The 23,450-nt window shown below is 41.3% G+C and overlaps 3 protein-coding genes across 4 annotated transcripts in view; all 3 read left to right on the plus strand.

Annotated features, from left to right (window-relative positions):
• dse (dermatan sulfate epimerase) overlaps positions 1-13,924 on the plus strand; it is a 26,685-nt gene extending 12,761 nt beyond the window's left edge. Inside the window, exon 6 of one of the 2 annotated variants that reach the window (XM_063002454.1) lies at positions 13,862-13,924. In XM_063002454.1, the coding sequence (XP_062858524.1) occupies position 13,862 (1 nt within the window). In that variant the 3' untranslated portion in view covers positions 13,863-13,924. Of the gene's footprint in view, positions 1-4,593; positions 7,339-13,861 lie in introns of those variants that run through there. The other variant, XM_063002453.1, reaches the window with a different exon arrangement.
• Positions 13,862-18,326, plus strand: ndufaf4 (NADH:ubiquinone oxidoreductase complex assembly factor 4). Its single transcript, XM_063002455.1, has 3 exons — positions 13,862-14,029; positions 15,469-15,551; positions 17,668-18,326. The coding sequence occupies exons 1-3, from the start codon at positions 13,885-13,887 to the stop codon at positions 17,971-17,973; spliced, it is 534 nt and encodes a 177-aa protein (XP_062858525.1). The 5' UTR covers positions 13,862-13,884; the 3' UTR covers positions 17,974-18,326.
• Positions 18,327-18,480: 154 nt separating this feature from the next.
• Positions 18,481-22,481, plus strand: gpr63 (G protein-coupled receptor 63). Its single transcript, XM_063001501.1, has 2 exons — positions 18,481-18,754; positions 20,266-22,481. The coding sequence occupies exon 2, from the start codon at positions 20,325-20,327 to the stop codon at positions 21,513-21,515; it is 1,191 nt and encodes a 396-aa protein (XP_062857571.1). The 5' UTR covers positions 18,481-18,754; positions 20,266-20,324; the 3' UTR covers positions 21,516-22,481.
• Positions 22,482-23,450: the final 969 nt, after the last annotated feature.

Here is a 23,450-nt window from a genome sequence, read left to right on the forward strand (position 1 = left end):
TACACACCGAGTATATCTGGTACACACACACATCTGGTACACACACACACTTACACTGTACACTACACACCAAGTACATCTGGTACACACACACACTTACACTGTACACTACACACCAAGTATATCTGGTACACACACACACTTACACTGTACACTACACACCGAGTATATCTGGTACACACACACACTTACACTGTATACTACACACCGAGTATATCTGGTACACACACACACTTACACTGTATACTACACACCGAGTATATCTGGTACACACACACACCTGGTACACACACACACTTACACTGTACACTACACACCAAGTATATCTGGTACACACACACACTTACACTGTATACTACACACCGAGTATATCTGGTACACACACACATCTGGTACACACACACACTTACACTGTACACTACACACCAAGTACATCTGGTACACACACACACTTACACTGTACACTACACACCAAGTATATCTGGTACACACACACACTTACACTGTACACTACACACCAAGTATATCTGGTACACACACACACTTACACTGTACACTACACACCGAGTATATCTGGTACACACACACACTTACACTGTATACTACACACCAAGTATATCTGGTACACACACACACTTACACTGTATACTACACACCGAGTATATCTGGTACACACACACACTTACACTGTATACTACACACCGAGTATATCTGGTACACACACACACTTACACTGTATACTACACACCGAGTATATCTGGTACACACACACACTTACACTGTATACTACACACCGAGTATATCTGGTACACACACACATCTGGTACACACACACACTTACACTGTACACTACACACCAAGTACATCAGGTACACACACACACTTACACTGTACACTACACACCAAGTATATCTGGTACACACACACACTTACACTGTACACTACACACCGAGTATATCTGGTACACACACACACTTACACTGTACACTACACTGTGATTTTAATATTCATATGGACAATATTAATAACCCTCTTACCAAAGATTTCATAAGTTGTATTGAGGGTTTTGGACTTCAGCAGTATATCAACTTTCCCACTCACAGCAAGGGTCACATCCTGGATTTAATTTGCTGTTCAGGGTTATCTCCTCTAGACAGTACCGCTGATGAACTCCCCATATCTGACCATTTATTCCTTTCATTTAATGTCTGTCTCTCTCTGTCTATCAATAAATTCCCCCGTCTCATTTCTTTCCGCAATATTAAGGACATTAATTTGGATTCTCTCTCTTCCAGTATTAACTCCACAATGGACAATCATAATCTAACCACCCTTGATGACCTGGTATCACACTACAATACTGGGCTTCATTCTGTACTCGACTCCCTGGCTCCACTAAAAATTAAGTCCGTTTCATTCTCCCATCCAGCCCCCTGGTTTACGCCCGAACTCCGGCTCATGAAGGCTAAAGGACGGCAACTTGAGCGGCTCCAAAGGAAAACTGGACTTTCTGTTCATAAAGACATGTACAAAGATCATATGCTACACTACAAGGATTGTATTTCACAAAGTAAATCCAATTATTACACTGACATAATCCATTCAAACGAAGGTAATTTTAAGTCACTATTTTCATTGTACAAAAGTATTACTCAAGCCCCGGACTCTCTTCCATCTCACCTGCATTCAGTTGACTTTTGTAACTCACTAATGTCATTCTTTAATGAAAAAATCAGTACAATTCACCATCATCTTAGTTTACAACCAACTTCCAGGATTACCTCTGATTTCTCTCCTCCCGCTCATTCTTTCTCTCTCTTTCATCTCCCTTCCACCTCTGAAATCTCAGACATCATCCGGAAGCTTAAGCCATCTACTTGTCAGTTAGACCCCATCCCCTCAGTATTAGTAAAAACCTGTCTTCCCTCACTGGTTCCTATCATTTCTTCCATTATCCATTCCTCTCTTTCCACTGGAACTGTTCCTGCTTCTTTCAAAACTGCAGTAATAATTCCGATTCTGAAAAAACCTGGTGCAGATCCAACTAATTTCAATAATCTACGGCCAATTTCTAATCTACCCTTCATTTCCAAAATTCTAGAAAAAATAGTAGCATCTCAACTACATACTTACTTATCCTATAACAACCTGTATGAACAGTTCCAGTCTGGTTTCCGCCCTCTCCATAGCACAGAAACTGCTCTGATAAAAGTCACCAATGACCTCCTCATGGCAGCTGATTCCGGTTCACTCTCCATCCTTATCCTACTAGACCTAAGTGCAGCATTTGACACCATCTGTCACACCACCCTCCTCAATAGACTTTCTTCCATTGGTATCACTCAGACTCCCCTAAGCTGGTTCAAATCATATCTCTCTTGTCGCACTCAGTTTATTCAGCTTAAAACATTTACATCTCAGCCCTCTCCTGTTGCTTCAGGTGTGCCCCAGGGCTCTGTCTTGGGGCCCCTTCTTTTCATCATTTACCTCCTTCCCCTTGGCCACATCTTTCGTAAACACCACATTAGCTTCCACTGTTATGCGGATGACACCCAGCTCTATTTCTCCTGCAAACCCACTCTCAACATCCCACCCACCTCCCTTACTGATTGTTTAACAGAAATAAAATCCTGGTTTTCGGCAAATCTCCTAAAATTAAACAGTGATAAAACTGAGGTTCTCCTCGTTGGTACTAAAACAACATTATCCAAAACCAACAGTCTGTCTATTGACATTGACAATTTTTCTGTTATCCCCTCAACTCTGGTAAAGAGTTTGGGTGTCATCCTCGACACTACTCTATCATTCCAAGCCCATATCAATAACATTACCCGGTCTGCTTATTTCCACCTACGTAATATCAGTCGTCTTCGCCCATCTCTTACTCCACATACCACTGCCATTCTTGTTCATAGCCTTGTCACTTCCCGTCTAGACTATTGTAATTCTCTCCTTTTCGGTCTTCCACACAAATCTCTCCATAAGCTTCAACTGGTCCAAAACTCAGCTGCCCGTATTATCACTAGAACCCCTTCTTTCCACCATATCACTCCTGTTCTGTCACAGCTCCACTGGCTCCCGGTCAAGTTCCGCATCGATTACAAAATCCTTCTTCTCACTTTCAAGGCCATCCATAATCTCGCTCCAACTTATCTCTCTAATCTTCTCACTGTTGCTACTCCCTCTCGTTCTCTCAGATCTTCCTCCTCTATTCACTTTACTGTACCCTCTGCCCGTCTCACCACCATGGGGAGCAGAGCTTTTAGTCGCTCTGCTCCCCGAGTTTGGAATTCTCTGCCATCTGAATTACGGAACATAAGCTCTCTCCAACAGTTCAAATCCTCACTTAAGACTCACCTGTTTAGGACAGCCTATAACACCTGATTGGTGCTTTTGCTGTGTCATAGTTTTAACTGTTTTAATTGCTGCTTGTTTGTTTCTTTGTATTTTATTGTTGTGGTGATTGTAAGGTGTCCTTGGGTGTCAGAAAGGCGCCTATGAAATAAAATGTATTATTATTTATTATTACACACACACATCTGGTACACACACACACTTACACTGTACACTACACACCGAGTATATCTGGTACACACACACACACTTACACTGTATACTACACACCAAGTATATCTGGTACACACACACACTTACACTGTACACTACACACCGAGTATATCTGGTACACACACACACACTTACACTGTATACTACACACCAAGTATATCTGGTACACACACACACTTGCACTGTATACTACACACCGAGTATATCTGGTACACACACACATCTGGTACACACACACACTTACACTGTACACTACACACCAAGTACATCTGGTACACACACACACTTACACTGTATACTACACACCGAGTATATCTGGTACACACACACATCTGGTACACACACACACTTACACTGTACACTACACACCGAGTATATCTGGTACACACACACACTTACACTGTACACTACACACCGAGTATATCTGGTACACACACACACTTACACTGTACACTACACACCGAGTATATCTGGTACACACACACACTTACACTGTACACTACACACCGAGTATATCTGGTACACACACACACACTTACTTTGTATTATATAATTTTTTTGTGAAAGCAGTATGTGTCACTGTTGGGCCCTTGAGCGAGGCCCCTAACCTTCAGTTACTTGTGTTGTATCCAGTTACAGTTGTAAGTCATTTTGCATAAAATTGTTTGCCAAATGCTATAAATTAGCATGTTGTGCTTTTGATGTGATTTTTGCAGAAAAGTAGCAGCACTACTGAGGTTCTCTGTAGGCAGTTTAATGGTTTGTTTGTAGATTAGTGAAGATACTTTAGTGGTGTGGTTCACTTGACACGTCTGTTTTGAGATTCCTTATGAATTACTTTTATAGGATTTGGCCCCTCAACACCCCACATCAACTGTCTGTCATTTATAGAAACGTCTTATTTTGGAATAAAGTTTTTAGCTTTAAGGTTACTAACCCTAACCCTAGATACTTTTCCAGGATGGACTGTAAATAAAAACGGCGCTGTAGTGTTCCTGTTGACCTTCTCTGTGTCTCACTCTGCAGGTATGATGCGGGCCTTAAACCAACACCACCTCCAGATTTTGGGACCCCACAGCTGCACTATTTTGATGATTGGGGAGTGGTGACATGGGGAGGTGCTCTGCCTGCGGGGAGGAACCACTCATTTCTGTCGTTTAAGTCGGGGAAACTGGGTGGGCGTGCCATCTTTGACATTGTGCACCAGAGGCGATACGGCGAGTGGATTCGTGGCTGGAAGAACTTCAATGCTGGACACGAGCACCCTGACCAGAACTCCTTCACATTTGCCCCGGGGGGGTTTCCCTTCATTACTGAGGGACTGTACGGACCCAAATATACCCTCCTCAACAATGCCCTCATGTTTGCACCCTCTCTGTCCCGGGACTGCTTTGCCCCCTGGGAGGGTCAGGTGACCGAGTCCTGCGATTCTAAGTGGTCGAAGTACAAGTACGGAGCGGCAGCGGACTGTGAGGGGCGAGTGGAGGCGGCTCTGGAGAGGAGCGGTGTCGTGTTTATACGTGGTGAAGGACGGGCGGCATACAACCCGGCGCTGAAAATACGGAACCTGCAGAGGAACCTGGTCCTGCTCCAGCCTGACCTCCTGCTCCTCCTGGACCATGTGGACCTGGATTCAGGAAGTCCTGTTCGCAACATGAGCGCCTTCTTCCACAACACAGACTTTCCTTTCCAGCAGACATCAAGCAACGGCGTCCAGGGAGCTTTTGTCCAGAACAGACAGGACGTGTACACCATGCTGTGGAGGGACGACTCAGGGTTCAGCGGGACTGCTGACACTTCATACTTTGCATACCCACATGGGTACCCCTACAACGGCACCAACTTTGTTAATGTGACCACGCCTCTGCGCCTCCCACACACTCGTGTTGCGTACATCTTTTTTGGTCCAGACGTTGAGGTTCGTAGTTTCTCCTTGCGTGGCGACTCGGAGAGAATCGATGTTTATTTGACCACACAAGACCACACCTTCACTGTCCACATCCTGACCTCAGAGAACCCCAGCAAGCCCCTGTTTGCCATGGTTCTGATGGACAAAAAGCACAAAATTGCCTTTGAGCGTGAGGCTGCAACGCAAGAGCGCCCCCTAGAGGTGGTGACGGACTATGTGAATGTAGTGCAGCAGAACCTCCAGCTGGTTAAACCCTTGTTCCAGGAGATGAAGCGCCGGGTCCAAGGGCGCATTCTTAATCCAGAGGGGTTCAGCAGAATCACAGAGCGAGTGAGAAACTCTGAGAAGAAGAAAAAGAAGCTGAAGACAAAGAAAAAAGCAGCAGTGGCCATGGAGAAGATGTTCTCTGTGAAGGAGAGGATAAACGATAAGATAAAAAAGAAAGTGAGTCGTGGTGACCGACAGCATGATGTCTTCTCTCAGATAAAGCAGCGTGAGAAGAAGCAGAAGGTTTTTAAGCAGGAGCATGATGAAGACTCCAGAGGGTTCGGGGACAGCAGTGATGGGTACAGGCACAGAAAGGCTGGGTTAGTAAAAGGTCGTGTGTTTAATGAAGTGCCGATCCTGGAAGAGGAAAGTGTGACTGAAGCGTCCGTCTCTGTGTCCTATATCCGTCTGTTTCTGGTGGTAAATATGGGTGCATTCTTTTTGCTGCTGGCTGTTCTTCTCACTCAGCTCCAGCGAGCACCGAGTCTCCAGACCCAACGCTGCATCTACTGCGTCCTGCTGCTCGACAGCTTCATCCTGCTCAGCCTTTACTCCTCCTGCTCACAGGGCCACTGCTGATGTCATAAATGTGGGATGTTTCTTATTAAAGCCTTAACATCATCATCCTCCGACAGTCCCAACGTTATATTTGTGCTGTGGTACAATAAGTGGATCCTCACTGAAAGATCTTCAACACAGAACACAAACAGCAAACCAAAACTTTTTACCTACACTCCAGATGGGTTCCTTTATCATCTCAACTCAGCTCAGCTCAAATGAAGCTTTATTGGCATAACAAGTAAGGACATTCGTATTGCCAAAACTCCTTAAGGGGCTGTTTTGACCCAAATAATCTCTTTAAACAATGTCATCATGTTTGAACCCTCTCCATTTGAGGCTGCTTTGCTCCTTGGGAGGGTCGGAGGATCGAGTCCTGTATGTATAGAGCAGCAGTGAACTTGGATACTTGGTGAAGAACATGCTGTGTACAATCCGGTTCTAAAGATCTGGAACCTGCAGAGGAATCTTTATATCCAGCTACTTCATCCTGCGCAGCCTTACAAATCTATTACAGCGTTAGTGGCTCCCCCTTGTGGAGAAACTACCGCCTGCTTAATGTTAGTGTTTGAGGCATCAAAAACCAAAACAAAGTGGTTAATAAAACCATCCTGATCCAAAGAATAAAGAGGAGTTTAAACCCAAGTCTTACCAAAAGTGTTTACATGTGTTTACAGCATCGTGTTTCATGTTTGGACGTCACTGAGACTCCATGATGCACTAAAGTGGTGTGATGAAAAAACTGTTCCAGCTTCTGATCTTATTTTTGCTTAATATTTGGAATCATCCAATTTAATTGTGTAAAAATTCATTTGGAAAATGTAATAATGTTCATCTTGTGAAAATAATGATGAAAAATAAGTTATTACATTTAAAAAGAAAGCTTTAATCATGTTTGATTATTGCTTGTTATGTGTAGCTTTTTTATTGGAAACAGTTTATGAATGTTTACTTGGGTGGAGGGGAATGACTGATTGTGAAAGGATGTCACACAATAGTGTAATAAATAATTCTGTATAATAAATGCTGGTGTTTCATTGCTCTCAGAGCTCGTAATTATTGGATCACCTTTATGAACCTTTATGTTCTCATCTTTATTATTAGCTTTTGTTAGCGGCTCTCACTGCCCTGTCAGAATCCTCGTCCTCTTTCTCGCTTCGTCTCTTCTCTGAATGCACCAGAGTGAACCTGAAAGAAATATCATCAGTAAATATGTTGAGGAATGGAGTATCGAGCATTTCTGATCTGACTGACAATTATTTATGTGAACAAACACTGACTTCTACTCTGTACTACTGTTTACTTCTATCATCTGACTAGTACTCATTTTCCTACTCAACTTACTTTTCTTCTTTTCTGCTGAAAAATAAAACTGACGAGTGTCACTGCCACCGTTTCTTTCTGCTTCTCATGATTCACTGTGAATGAAAGCTGACTGCAGTAAAAAACTGTAACTACACTTAAAACTGAACTTTACAAACAAACACTAACATGGCAATAAGCTAACACTGCTACACAGGATATTATATAAATATGCAACTAATGAAAGTGTCTACTACAAACTACATTACACATGAATCACTACAATGATGGAGACTTCAGTGAGACTTCATGTGAGTTTTTCTATCAAAAATAATGTAAATACAATAATGTTAGTTAAATGTGCCTGAAAATGCGCAGTTGTAGCCTAGCGGTTAAGGTACTGTACAGTACTAGTAAGCAGAAGGTTGCTGGTTCAAACCCCACCACTGCCACTGTTGGGCCCTTGAGCAAGGCCCTTAACACTGAATTGCTTAGACTGTATAATGTAAGTCGCTTTGGACAAAAGCGTCTGCTAAATGCCGTAAATGTAAAAATGTAAATGTAAAATGAACTTTTAGCTAGACGTTTGTGTGCTTGAGATTGAGGCTGAGAGAATTGGCTCATCCTGATACTGTATGTAGTGTTGAGCAAGTTTGCAAATAGTTTACTTGTATATATTGTGTAAATAGAATTGTAAAGTCCTTAATGTCACTGCTCTCTAAAATGATATACTATATTTGTAATTTTCTTTAAAAGATAATATACAGGGTGGGCCATTTATATGGATACACCTAAATAAAATGGGAATGGTTGGTGATATTAACTTCCTGTTTGTGGCACATTAGTATATGGGAGGGGGAAAACTTTTCAAGATGGGTGGTGACCATTGTGGCCATTTTGAAGTCGGCCATTTTGGATCCAACTTTAGTTTTTTCAATGGGAAGAGGTGACACATGTGACACATCAAACTTATTGAGAATTTCACAAGAAAAACAATGGTGTGCTTGGTTTTAACGTAACTTTATTCTTTCATGAGTTATTTACAAGCTTCTCTTTGTTTACAGCCATTGACATGTCGCAGAGGTTAACACGTGAGGAGCGGATAGAAATTGTGTTGATGTCTGGTGAACGCAGTACCTGGGTCATTGCAGCACATTTCAATGCAAGACACCCTACGAGACCACCCATCTCCCATGCTACAGTTAGCAAACTGCTTGCCAAGTTTCGTGAAACTGGTTCAGTGTTGGATTTGCCAAAATGTGGACGCAGTGGCTGTCCTAGCTTCATTCAGCAAGAGCCCACAGCGTAGCACTCGCCGCATGTCACTGGAGAGTGGCATCAGTCGAACATCCCTTCGGCGGATATTAGCCACTCACAAATGGCACCCTTACAAACTCCAGCTGCTGCAGCATCTCAATGAGGATGACCCAGATCGGCGCACTGAATTTGCAGAATGGGCAAAACAAAAATTGGAACAGGACCCTCAGTTTACACAGAACATTTTGTTCAGTGATGAGGCAAACTTTTATGTGAATGGTGAAGTTAACAAACAAAACCACCGCTATTGGTCTGACACTAACCCACATTGGATAGATCCCTCCAAGACTGTTGGAACACAAAAATTGATGGTATGGTGTGGTATATGGGGTACAAAGATAGTGGGGCTATTCTTCATCAATGGAAACCTCAAGGCCACTGGATATTTGAAATTGCTACATGATGATGTGTTTCCCTCTTTATGCACTGAAGCTGGCACGTTCCCTGAGTTTTTCCAGCAAGATGGTGCACCACCACATTATGGGTGTCAGGTCCGAGCATTCCTAGATGAACAGTTTCCTGGAAAGTGGATTGGTCGTCGTGGGCCAGTCGAATGGCCCCCAAGGTCTCCCGATCTGACCCCCTTAGACTTTTATCTTTGGGTCATCTGAAGGCAATTGTCTATGCTGTGAAGATACGAGATGTGCAGCACCTGAAACTACAGATACTGGAAGCCTGTGCTAGCATTTCTTCTGCGGTGTTGCTATCAGTGTGTGAAGAGTGGGAGAAGAGGGTTGCATTGACAATCCAACACAATGGGCAGCACTTTGAACACATTTTATAAGTGGTCAGAAACTTAGTAAATAACTCATGAAAGAATAAAGTTACGTTAAAACCAAGCACACCATTGTTTTTCTTGTGAAATTCTCAATAAGTTTGATGTGTCACATGACCCTCTTCCCATTGAAAAAACTAAAGTTGGATCCAAAATGGCCGACTTCAAAATGGCCGCCATGGTCACCACCCATCTTGAAAAGTTTCCCCCCTCCCATATACTAATGTGCCACAAACAGGAAGTTAATATCACCAACCATTCCCATTTTATTTAGGTGTATCTATATAAATGGCCCACCCTGTATGTCAACATTAAGTGAAGATAAATAATATTTGAGTAAAAAGTACTGTATTACAATTTGCACTTTTATAAATAATAATTACACAGTAATACAGACAGTTTTAGCTTAGCGGTTAAGGTGCTGGACTAGTAATCAAAAGGTTGCTGGTTCAAGCCCCACCACTGACAGGTTGCAACTGTTGAGCCCTTGAGCAAGGCCCTTAACCCTCAATTGTTTGTAATTAACCCTCTATTGCATGATTTTTTTTTTTGTTGCAAAAAAAAATATTTCTCACAGTAAACACAATGTTTTTGCAGTCTGGAAGTAGCGTTTGCTATGATTTGTCTGATGTGGAACAGGTGAAAAAAAAAGTGTTGCATATATGCAACATCATGCAATTTATGGAGAAGGATACTATGTTGCATATATGCAACAATTCACAGTAATTCGTCCTCTAAATTCTTCAAATGTAGTTTTATTTTACCACAGAAGTAAAACACAAGTAACAACTTCAGAAACACACCATCCTCTTTTCTTTCTCTATTCTGGCTAGTGGCCTACACCATCAGTAATTATATCATCAGGTAAAGCTGGGGCAGTTGTGCTTCTTAACTTTTTTGAAGGAGGTAATTGCTGGTCGTCATTTAAAGGCCTTCCTCTTTTGGCAATTTGTTTCTGTTACTTGTTGTTTGTTTATTAGGATTTTAACGTCATGTTTTACACTTTGGTTACATTCATGACAGGGTAGTTACTCATTACACAAGATTCATCAGTTCACAAGGTTATATCAAACACAGTCCTGGACAACTGAGTGTCTCCAATTCACCTCACTTGCATGTCTTTGGACTGTGGGAGGAAACCGGCGCACCCGGAGGAAACCCATGCGGACACGGGGAGAACATGCAAACTCCACACAGAAAGGACCCGGACCGCCCCACCTGAGGATCAAACCCAGGACCTTCTTGCAGTGAGGCGACAGTGCTACCCACTTAGCCACCGTGCCGCCCGTTACTTGTTGTAGCAGAGAGACTGGGCAACTTCCAGCTTGAATTCTAGCTAAGACATTGACTTGTTTCCATTCGGATTTTGCTGTTCTTTGCGCCTCTTTAGAAACCATGCATTTACAATGCAGACATCCAACAAATGAGTAAAAATTCTATAGTACCATTTCTTGCTTCTTGAGTGAATCCTATACAGACCAAGAATTGAACCAAGCAGATCCAATCCACCCATATGCTTGTTATATACAGCAACAATTTTAGGGCATTTCACGTGTTCCTTTTGTTTCTTCTTCCTGCACCACCTTCTTACTCTCCCTACAGGTTCTGATCCAACCATTGTTGACAAGAGTGTGACGGCCCTATTGTCGAACCATTTCAAGCGTATAAATGGCCGATCTTGACCCTTTCTTGAACTTGAGCAGTTTCTTGAGCTTTAGAAAGAGCCAGGGCTACAAGTCTGTTAGCTGTACTGTTCTTGTCCATAACTTATATGGACATATATATTTTATAACAGGGTCATAAAATAATCTGCCTGCCACTATTGTGTCTGTAAGTTGCGGGACGGAATGCAATCAGTCAAAATATTGCCTAAATTTTGAAAATTAATGTATATGGTTGCTTTGACGAAGCATGCATAATGTAATTACTGGAACATGCATGATGTTGCAGATATGATACACAGATATTCTTGACTAACACAGACACAAAACTCGTCCAATAATCGTGTAACATGAGTACAGATGTTCTCAACCATTGTCAAATATGGTGTTATTTTTTGTTTTGCGCCACATATACACGGGCACCTAAAAGAATTCGCTGAACTGGCCAGAAGCACACACTTAACTGAAACATCACGTCCGCAACTTTAGATGCCTGTGAAAAGTTTATGCATGGTCCATCAGACCCCACACACACTCACAGATAGGGGCAGTGATCATGCTGATACACATTTCAGGTTCTCCTGCCAATAGCAGTCACGGGAAAAAATCTGATGTCACTGTTGCATATTTGCAACAATATGCAATAAAGGGTTAACTTGTGCATATTCATAATGACTTCATTAATGTATTACATGTAGGAATAAATTATTAATCACTCATGAAATAAGTACGGTGACAGAGAAGTGCAAAACAAATTAACAAATTTACAACAAAAACAAAAACAAATTTACAAATGGCGGATCAGACGGAAAGGGTAGGTACAATACACAGGAAGTGCTTGTTGCTTACCTGCTGTCCATCACATTTCTCAGGGGTGAAGTGAATGGAGTTTGTGATGGTAACGCTGAACAATGTTGATGTGCAGATGAAGCCTCAATAAAGGTTTTGAAGCTTTTTCCTGATTGTGCTGAAAATACCTGAAGGGGGTGTTCAGGTATGTTCCGTCCCTAATAAACAATGTTTTGTCCATTTTGTGTTAATTATTTCAGCCAGTTGGCAGCTTTTGTTTTTCTTGTGGGAATACTTTAGATGTTTAGAAGAGCGGACGGTAGATGCACAGGCAACATCTAATCATCTGCACAAACAATCTAAGGACTTCCCACAAGAAAAACAAAAGTGGGTCAACTGGATAAAATGATTTCCACAAAATGGACAAAACATTGTTTAGCGTTACCATCACAAACTCCGTTCACTTCACCCCCGAGAAACAGTTTGATTGACAGCAGGTAAGCAACAAGCACTTCCTGTGTATTGTACATTTACATTTTTGGCATTTAGCAGGCACTTTTATCCAAAGCGACTTACAGTACAGTGACAGTATACAGTCTGAGCAATTGAGGGTTAAGGGCCTTGCTCAAGGACCCAACAGCTGCAACCTGGCAGTGGTGAGGCTTGAACCAGCAACCTTCTGATTACTGGACCAGTACCTTAACCACTAGGCTACGGCTTGCCCCGTATTGTACCTACCCTTTCTGTCAGATCCGCCGTTTGTAAATTTGTTTCGGCATTGGTAAAAGTGTTTCAGCTCTTGTAAATTTGTTTTTGTTTTTGTTGTAATTTTGTTTTCTAAAATGTTAATTTGTTTTGCACTTTTCAGCCACCGTAAAAAGGACATGAATGAATGCTATTTTCTGTACCTGTACTATAATGTTAAAGGTACGGTAGTGTGTTTATGAATCTGTTCATTCAGTGCAGGTAAACCTTATGAATCCAGCCACATGGCTTAGTGTTTAGCCAAAATAATAATAATTATTATTATGAATCCTCAAGAAAGTGAAGGGAGATTAATTTATGTAAAACTCTTTAATCTCTGTTCTGTATATTGTCTCTGCTACTTAATGATATGGCATTATGTAATGTATGCTGCTATATAATGTACTGTGTGTTAACAAGAACAACCTATTAACATCATTTTAAACATCAATCTTCCACTTCATATATACAAATTGACATTAAAGCAGAAAGTAAATGTAAAGGCAGTTAAAAATATCCAGAAATTGTACAAATGTTGATTATTTAGCGTTTAATATTTCATTCACTGCTGCCGGTCCCATATGAGAACATGACAGCGCGGGTTTGTTTGGGACTATTGGAGGGTTACATGAACCACGTGACCGCGTGACGGCGAGATCAAGGAGTGTCGCATCTCTCTCTCTCTCTCTCTCTCTACGGCTCTGGTAAATGTACAGTAACACTCTGTTGATGCATGCTCAATAATCCAGGTACACAAATCCACAAAGTTGAATCAGTTCATCTGGACACAAGTTTGTTGTAGAGTGACGAAACGTATCTCTACAACAAACTTGTGTCCAGATGAACTGATTCAAGTTTGTGGGTACAGTAACACTGTTCTCCTGAAATACCATTTATATCCGCGGGGTGTCGCTGTGTTCAGGGTAATTTATGCTACGCGTTTTGAACCTTTTGTGTTTCCGTCTCTATCAGACGAAGCTCGTGAGCAGGAGAAGATGGGCGCGCGCGTGTCTCGTGTGTTTCGGAACTTTAACGTGGAGGCTCGCGCTCACCGGGAGATCAGTAAAAGTAAACCGGAAGCTGCTCCGCGGTACCGGAACTCGGTAGTGATTAATAATGAGAGCGCTGCAGAACCAATCGGTAATTAATCAGGAATCATTAATCAATTATATCGATTATAAACGCTGTGTGAAATCCTGACCTTCATCCAGCTGTACGGAGCTCTGTTCTATCCACAGTGAGCACACTACTGAGTGCCCTACTCACTACAGTTCAGTACGGATTGGAACACAGCCCGACATGCTAATCTCACAGTGTTCCGTACAAACGTTTACTCACTTCAGAATCAGATTTATTGGCCAAGTATGTGGATACACACAAGGAATTAGTTTCCGGCTGATGGTGTCTCTCTAGTATTAATACGGTGTACAAGCAATGTATACATTACACACAAAAATATACAAACTATAAGATTATATACCGGCAATATACAGATATGCAATTTAGCAGCATGTGGAATATTTACAAAACAGTAAAACAAAACACTTAACACCGGTTTCTCTAAATAAACATCATGTTAGGTCACAACACCTAAAGTAACAAACTTCATCTCGATTTTACTGTTTTAAAATGAAATAAATGACTGCGTAATTATAAATAAAGTTTAATATGTACTAACTGATACTCTGTACGGAACACTGTTAATGGTTAGAGTCAGGCAGTGATGGTCAAAGTTTGTTCTGAAGTGATAATCTGTATAAAGACTCTTAAAGTTTATTAACGATATACATTTAATGTTAACTATATGGAATACTGGCATGTGAATTTAATGTAGAATTAGATTTATGTAGAATTAAACTGTGGTGGATTAGTTTTCTGTACCGGTTGAATTCCTGCTCAGTGTCTCTGGTCAGGCTCCGGACCCAGTGTGACCCTGATAAGGATGAAGTGGTTATTGAAGATGAATGAAATAATTAAAAGTAGAGATGTACCGATCGTGGTTTTTGACGCCGATTTCGATCTCTGATTTTTTTTCAGAGTGATCGGCCGATAGCCGATTCCGATGGTGGTGGGGGGGTCATTTTTAAAAGTTTTCTGTCAGTCAGAGCAGATGATCCTGAACTATGTATGATGCACAACGTTAATGATGTTATTTTAGGTCATGAAGAGCTTTCACGATGGTTTCTGTACGATGGTTGATGAACGGTGATGTGATGGTTGGTGCTTTGTAGCTCAAAGTCTGGATCAATCCACTGAGCTGTTAAGCTTAACATGGTCTTTATATATCACACCATCGGATCGGCTACATTTGGGAAATATCGCTGATAGCATATTTTGATAAAAAATCGGCCGATATCGATTTATAGCCGATCGATCGTTCCATCTCTAATTAAAAGATATGATTTTATTGTCGTCATGTATTTAACTCCCAATGAAAACAGAAAAGATGCTCATGTAGCTGATAACAAACATACAGCTTAAACATGTATGTATATTCTACATTTATATAAGAGCGTTGATAAAACAATACAATCGGTTCTAAATTAATATAAAAATGTGTGTGTGTGTGTGTGTTTCAGTGAATAAGATTCACAGGAAGGATGATCCACTACTAAGTCGCCTTAAACAGGTTTATGTTCAATCCATGGATCCTCAACCACAGGTACCACCTACACACACGTGTATAGTATTGTACAGCCATGAGAAAAGCTTCCATCATTAAGTTGTGGAACTGAAATCTGAACCACAATGCTGCAAAAAGTTCATTCTTGCTTTAAGAATTCTTTGGTTTAAAACTCGGGGTTGCCACCGGTCAGCTGGGCACCATCTAGTGGGCATAATTGGCAGTGCCTGCAGGGGACGTCTAGACTATGTGGGTGGGTTGACCGGACCATGAGGGTGGGATGACCGGAATATGTTGGTGGGATGACCGGACTATGTGGGTGGGATGACCGGACCATGAGGGTGGGATGACCGGAATATGTGGGTGGGATGACCGGGCTATGTGGGTGGGATGACCGGACTATGTGGGTGGGATGACCGGACTATGTGGGTGGGGTCTTAAAACGCTGTCTAAGGACCCTGATTGGCCGACAGAGGCGTCTGTGCAGAATGTATGGGTGGAAAAGGGTTCCGCTAAATCAGGGGTGTCAAACTCACGGCCCGCGGGCCAGATCCGGCCCGCCATGTCATTTCATGTGGCCCGCGAGAGCTTAAACGACTGTACGATTGTTGTGATGGTTCGAGTCGTTACAGAGACGCACTTATAATTTAATGGGACACCTGCGCCTTTAAACGTGTGTTTACCAATGCACAACCGGTGACATCGTAGTCATGGCAACTAACTTTGACCTTCGCTGAGAAGCCATGTGACTTTTACGGCAAAAGAATGCTGGTAGTAATGTAAACAATAATAATAAATATAAATAATTATCTTGCAGTATAATACCAAAGCATCGTCTGTAAGTTGTAGCGTTTATATTCTCAGTTGTTTGTAAATGTTTAGTGAGTATATCACAGCGTTTTAGTTACAAATTTACCGTAATTAAATACTGTTACCGTTATTATAGCAATTAGTATCTTTACACACAATGCTAACTCCTTACCTCTATTTTACGCTTGGTTAAATCTCATATTGTACCAGATGTAACACTTGACTACAGCTGTGTGCTTGTACTGTATTAAGTTCTTTATTGTTTTTATTGTTTGTATTTTTACTTCATTCTGGTGCACACAGTGTATCACACAGCTGGGAAGCAAATAAAACCCACTGTATTCTGAAGAGAGCTGTCTGTCTGTCTGTCTGTCTGTCTGTCTAGCTGAGCAAGGGGGATAAACTCTTAGTGAGGGCAGAACAATTGTGTTAAAATACACTGTAGAATCCTACATTAACTGCATCTCTCAAAATGCAGGCTGATTTTGTGACCTGCAGAGTGACACATCCCACCAGTAGATGATGTTACACATATTTACACATGATCCTAAAATGTACAAGAAGATAAGTAAGAAAATTAAGCAGAAGGAGGAAATTTAATGAAAGTGAAAACAAGTTTGTGCTTCAGGAAGAGAAACCGGTGCGTCTCTTGTGTTATGAGGCCGTGTCTGTGGTAAAGTAGGACAATATAAATGCAGAATTCAGCCTCCAAGAAAAACAGCAGACTGCAATCACAGCAGGATACGTTACAATCGGCCCTTTGAGGGCCACAATAATGCTGATGTGGCCCTCGGTGAAAATGAGTTTGACACCCCTGCGCTAAAGGCTGCACGTGGATTGTAGGAGGCGTGAACAGCAATATACCCACCTCACCTGCAAAAAAAATTGGGTATTCTCAGCAGCAGAGGACAAATTGACTACGCTAAATTGGGAGAAAATGGGAGAAAAACGTATTTTGCCTAAACAACTGTTATTTGGCTTTAGGAGTTTTAACACTTACTGAGCACTGAGCACCTAATTCATTTTGATTTGATCAGATTCCTCCAAACATGCAACTTTCTCTGACCCAGATGACCCAGTCTTTCTGGCATATTTTATTCAGATCAAAAGTCTGTTATAAAAATGGCTTGTGAATGTCAGTGTAGAGTTGGTGTGACTGCAGCTTTAATAAAACAGCTTTGTTTACATCAGTGTGATTCACAGTTACACAATACTGAGCCTCAATAAGAGATTGCTCATGTTAGCTTATTCTTACACTGTAAACACACTTTAAACTACAATAATACAGAGTACACTACAGTTCATTCTGTGTGTGTGTGTGTGTGTGTGTGTGTGTGTGTGTTAGACCTATTCAGGTGGGAGGAACTGGGCAGAGCGAGCAGAGCGCAGGCCGGTAAGTGTGTTTGCTGCAGCGGTTCCCCCCGGTGTGACTGAGGTCACAGACGTACCTGTAGGGAAGCTGACGCTGGTCGAGGCTCTAACAGCACTAAACAACTACAAGAACTCTCCGGGGACGTGGCCTGCTGAGAGAATCGGCCAGGAACTGAAGCTCACGCCCAGCGACGCCCAGGCACTCGTTAGCTACTTTATACCCTTCGACATCAAACTGTTACCATCCCAATCAGATAATCAACGCCTCACTGATTCATAATAATCACATATACTGTCTATATATAAATATAATGTATATAAACAAACACATCTTTAAATAGGATAGGGTTAGGAGTAGGAACTGTTAAAGGTGTAAATTATGCAATAGTCCTGCAACAGAACATCATCACTTCTGTATTAGATCAGTAAGTGCTGTATATTAGTGAGATATGGAACTATTCTGAAGTATTTTGCAGAATATTCTGGATTATTGTTTTATATTGTATAAATATTCGGCCAGTCTGAAAAAGTTATTTGTAATGACTTTGATGTTTAATAAATAAAGACTGATCTGTGATGTTACTGTTGATATTAATTATATAATATTAAATAAAATAAACTGTATAATTTGAAGCATAACGTGTGTGATTGTATTTATGTTTTAATACACACTTCACAGCACTGAAATAGTTAAACATCCGGTTATCCCGCCCCTCTGTTTATCTATTGGCTGATGCATGCGTCACTCACGGCAGGCCCGCCCCCTGTGAGCGCTGATTGGCTGTGTGTTGTGAGCCTGAGTAGCGGTTGAGAGTGCAGTAGGAGCAGAACTGCTGTCGGCTTCTTTCATCTGGATTTGATATAAATCTGATAATATTGATCGGACTGAATTGTTGTATTAGATCAGTATTGAGTGTGAGGTGTTAGATTGGATGAGTGTTTGTACAGTAACGGTGTTTATGCTGTGAGCGGTGTGTGTGTGTGATTGTGTTTATTCTACACACACACACACACACACACACACACACACAGAGCGGGATGTGACGTCATCAACACCTCAGGTACTCTCCGTTATTATGCAGTTTAAAACTAATAAATCTTTTATTCTATATTGTATTAATTATGTGAATAAATTAAAGGAAACTGTGCATAAATACAAGTTTATTCATGTATCACCTAGATAATAACATGTAACCTGTGGTGTACTAACTTTAGAATAATAATTATTAATAGTAATTAAACTTTATTTTTATTACTCGAGCTTTGCATTAGGTTATAGAATTATTCAAAACAATTTAATTATGGTTAGATTTACCATTTAATCTGATTATTTATTTAAATTAGATCACTTTATTAATGCCAAAGGAAAGTCAAGTATTACAGCAGCTCAGGTACAATAGTAAAATATTTAGTATTACTGTTACTACTTGTAGGTAATAAAGTTATGCAATATGTGATATAATAGACAATTATTAAAGTGTCCTGTGCAGTAAATATTCACAGATGTGTAATGTAGGTTCCAACCTCCATCAGACAATCATCCCCATCACAATAATTCATATGGTTTTAATCTGCTCTCAAGTGCAATAACTATTTAAAATATGTGCAATACCCGCTGTACTTTGTACAATTTATTAACTGCAATATTTTTTACATATTCTTACTTTTCTACTTTTTAATATATATATATGTATATTTTTGAAAGCTGCTGTAACACTGCAAATTTCCCCCCCGTGGGATAATAAAAGACTATATTATTATTTTATAAACAGAGTGACAGATCATGCTTCATGAGTCTGGCCTGATAGTCCTGGTATTGACTCAGTGTGCTATGATGTCCCGGCACAGTGCAGACGAGTTTATTTACATTTACATTTTCAGCATGTAGCAGATGCTTTTATCCAAAGCGACTTACAGTTGTGACAGTATACAATAAGAGCAATTGAGGGCCAAAAGTGGCAACCTGGCAGAGATAGGGCTTGAACTTGCCCCAGATGTGTGTAAGGTAGAGTCTGCATGTTGGTTTTAGCCCTTCATGTACTCTCACCTTTTCAGATTTGAATCCTGAATCACCTGAATTAGATTTTACAGTAAGAGCGATGTTTAAATCGACCTTTATAGCTGATCATCATGAACATGTTATTATACTGTTATACTGATTGTATCTGTACTGAGATTGGAGCTGAATTCACAGATAACCAAAGGGACTCCCTTCCCTCTCATTACCCACTTCTTTATCTGGGCTTGTGACCGACACTGACAGTGCGCCTCCCACAGGCACAGCTCTTCAACCAGCCATGATTGTGTTACAGGATTAGTGACGTCACACTGAACAGAAATGATTCACCTCCATTCAGTGTTTTAGTTTCAGCTTTTGGTTTTAAATATTAAAATGTGAGGAATAAAAAACTAAAATGTATATAAAGGTTTAAAAGTTAAGTTTATGGGTTACAATTACAATTAATAGTTAGAGTTCCTTTATAAAAGGAAGTAAAAATGATGTAAAAAATCATTACTGCTGAATTGTATTTATTTTGTTTATTATTGACCTCACTTCCTGTTTCCTGTGCAGGCACTTCCTGTAACCTGAGATGAAACAGCGGTTGCCATGGTTACCCAGATCCTCCAGGAATGCTATTTGCTATCACAGGCGATAGCTCCACCCTGCCCAGCCCATTCTCTGCTGTTAGCCAATCAGAGAGGATGGAAAACGTCTCCTCCTCCTTCTCATGGGAGAACAGCAGCTCATTGGTCCAGCGCACGCTGCTGGTGACATCATCGGGACAGGAAGTGGTTGCGGATCTGAATGTCCTGAGCGTACCTGTGCAGGTGTTTTTCGGGGTACTGATGGTGTGTCTGTGGGTGTTGGCACTGACAGGAAACTCGGTGGTGTGTGTGATGGTGTACCGGCGTGCTGCCATGCGCTCTGCCATCAACTTCCTGTTAGCTAACCTCGCCCTCTCTGACATGATGCTGGCGCTCACCACCATGCCCTTTAACCTGGTAACTATGGTGACCACGCGCTGGTTGTTCGGCCCCGCCCTGTGCCGGACGTTGGCTGCGCTGCTGTGGATGTTCGTGTCGGTGGGTGTGGCCATGCTGTTAGCGATTAGCATGGATCGTTTTCTCATCATCGTGCGCAGAGAGGATCGACTCACCCCGCACCGAGCCAAAATCCTCATCAGTGTGTCGTGGGTTCTCGCCTTCTTCCTGTGCTTCCCTCTGCTGCTGGGGTACCCAGACCCCCCACCGCCTCTCCGCGCCCCCCAGTGCGTCTTGGGCTACTCTACAGGTGGTAGTTACCTTGGATATGTGTTGGTGCTGGTGCTGGCGTGTTTCTTTTTGCCGTTTGGCGTGATGGCGTGCGCCTTTATCGGGATCCTCGGGTCCATTCGGCACAATGCGCTGAGGATCCGCTGTGACTCCGCCCCCTGCTCCGCCCTGTCCAAGCCTCGCCCCCTGCAGCCGAGCGTGGACGTTGGATTTAAGACTCGTGCCTTCTTCACCATCCTGCTGCTGTTCGGGTTAGCGCTCTGCTCTCTGGCACCCCTGGTGGTGCTCAGCGTATGTGCAGCCTTCAGCAGTTCTCTGTACTACAGTACCGGCTTCTTCGAACTTAGCGCCTGGTTTCTCAGTCTGTGCTTCCTGCGCCCCGCCCTCAACCCCCTCGTTTACTACTGTCGCATACGCAAGTTCAGACGCGTCTGCTCTCGCTGGGTAGCAAATCTGTGCAGGCTCCGCCCAACACTGTCTGGACACGCCCACCATAGGAGTCGTCCCAGTGATGTGTACGTCTGCGCTGACCATCGCTCCAGCTTTTAATTATTTACTTATAGATATAATTATTATATAGAGCTCCAGAATTATTGGCACCCTTGGTAATAAAAAAGGACAAAGATAGAGGCAGTTAGGCAATGATTTCTGGTACTTGATAAAGTCCATGATGGTATCTCAACAAGGTTTGGAGTAAAAAATATTATAACACCATGGATTGTTTATTATATATTTAACAGTGAGGAACTGGTTCTGTTTAGTAGAACCTTCTTTCTTTTTACACCAAACCCACCATGAGTGTTTCTCTCTGATCACAGAACCCTGTTTCATGTAACATCCAGGAACTGATGCTTATGATTGTTTTATGTTCTCTCATGTGGAATTTGGCCCTGCTGTCTCACTATATTCATACCCCAGTGAAACAGGAAATCATAGATGAGCTCCTAAGCAAGAGGGAACACTAAAAAATAAAATTACAACACAATTTTATTATGAACCTTTTTTTATCATCTGTGCCAATAATTGTGGAGCTGTGTGTATAAACACTGTACCGTCGGTGCCTGTAGAGCCTCCTGAAACTAGCCGTCGTCTCTAATGAGATTAGTTATCTGGGGAAATTATTTAAAATAAACGTTTTACAGTTAGGTTTACCATTTGCTGCGGTTCTCTCAGAGCTGTTTGGGTATGAATTAGAGCTTTACCCTCAGAAGGTGGTGATTAGTTTAAACATTTCACCTTAATAACAGTTTACACCCCGACTTTAAAGCAAAATTCTGTAGTTTCTTCAGAAGTAAATAAGACGACTGTTCCTGTGAGACCTGTAGAATTAAAGTGTAGAGTTGTTCATGTGAAGCCTGAAATGCTGCAGTGAGTGTTAGAGAATTCTATTTTATACTTATTACTTTATTTTGTACAGAGTGAGTAAATGAGTGAATGTGTTATTAGTGTTCCTGATACTGTGGGTGTAATATGTTGCTATTTTTTCTTAACACAATAAAAATACAAATAATTAAATTAATTGTGTCTGTGTGGGTCTGTGTGTGTTTGTGAAGATAATTAGATGATTAACACTGATCTGAAGCATAACATCAGTACCAGGTCCTTGTATCTCTGTAGAGAAGAACCCTGGAGTTCCCATTAGAGAGACCATGGAGGAGATCACAAATCTCCCAACCATCACAACCATCTCATAAACATCTCAGTGTGATTCCAGGATCATCTCTGCTGGGACTCATTAGGAACTCATTCGGATCATTTTATCTCCATCCTGTATGTTAGAAAACGTCATGGTGACTCTGTTGTTTATTCATTGTTTGGTTTCTCTGTGTGTGTAATTACAGCTCCAGTTCGTTATTAATGAGGTTTTAGGGAATTGTTACTGCAGTCCAGAGTTAGAAGATAATGTTCTAATGAAAGCTGTGCTGGTTTTCTCTCCTGCATTCTCGTGCACATAAAATCCTTGTACAACTCAAACCAGTTCCAGCACTGAATTCAAATGTTTATATTTCAGAATTTCCTGGTTCCCGCAGTGTGAGAACATTCAACTTTAATGTGTATGAAATGCAGAAGATTTAAAGCTCAAACATTGTGATCAAACAAATGACAGTAAAACAAACTCCAGATAAACGACATAAGATAAGATAAGATAACACTTTATTGATCCCGAAGGAAATTGCAGTCATCCAGGGACTCTGTGTTTCTGTACAAACGTTTTCAATGTTCAACCTGCAGAGCTCAACAGAGGAGCTCGAGTATAAATTATTATCAGATATTCTGTTGTACTGTTTATCCATTATATTCATTTTAAAGAAACAGAAAATAATGTGGAAAAAGAATTACGTTCTTGTAAATCGACAAAATTACAAAATTAAATATTTAACCATGCACATTTACATTGCATTTGCATTTGTTGTATTTAGCAGATGCTTTTATCCAATGCAACCTACAGTTATGACTGAATACAATTTAAGCAAATGAAGGTTA

The sequence above is a fragment of the Trichomycterus rosablanca genome, chromosome 9, assembly GCF_030014385.1.
Source record: "Trichomycterus rosablanca isolate fTriRos1 chromosome 9, fTriRos1.hap1, whole genome shotgun sequence".
In the NCBI taxonomy this organism is placed as follows: domain Eukaryota; kingdom Metazoa; phylum Chordata; class Actinopteri; order Siluriformes; family Trichomycteridae; genus Trichomycterus; species Trichomycterus rosablanca.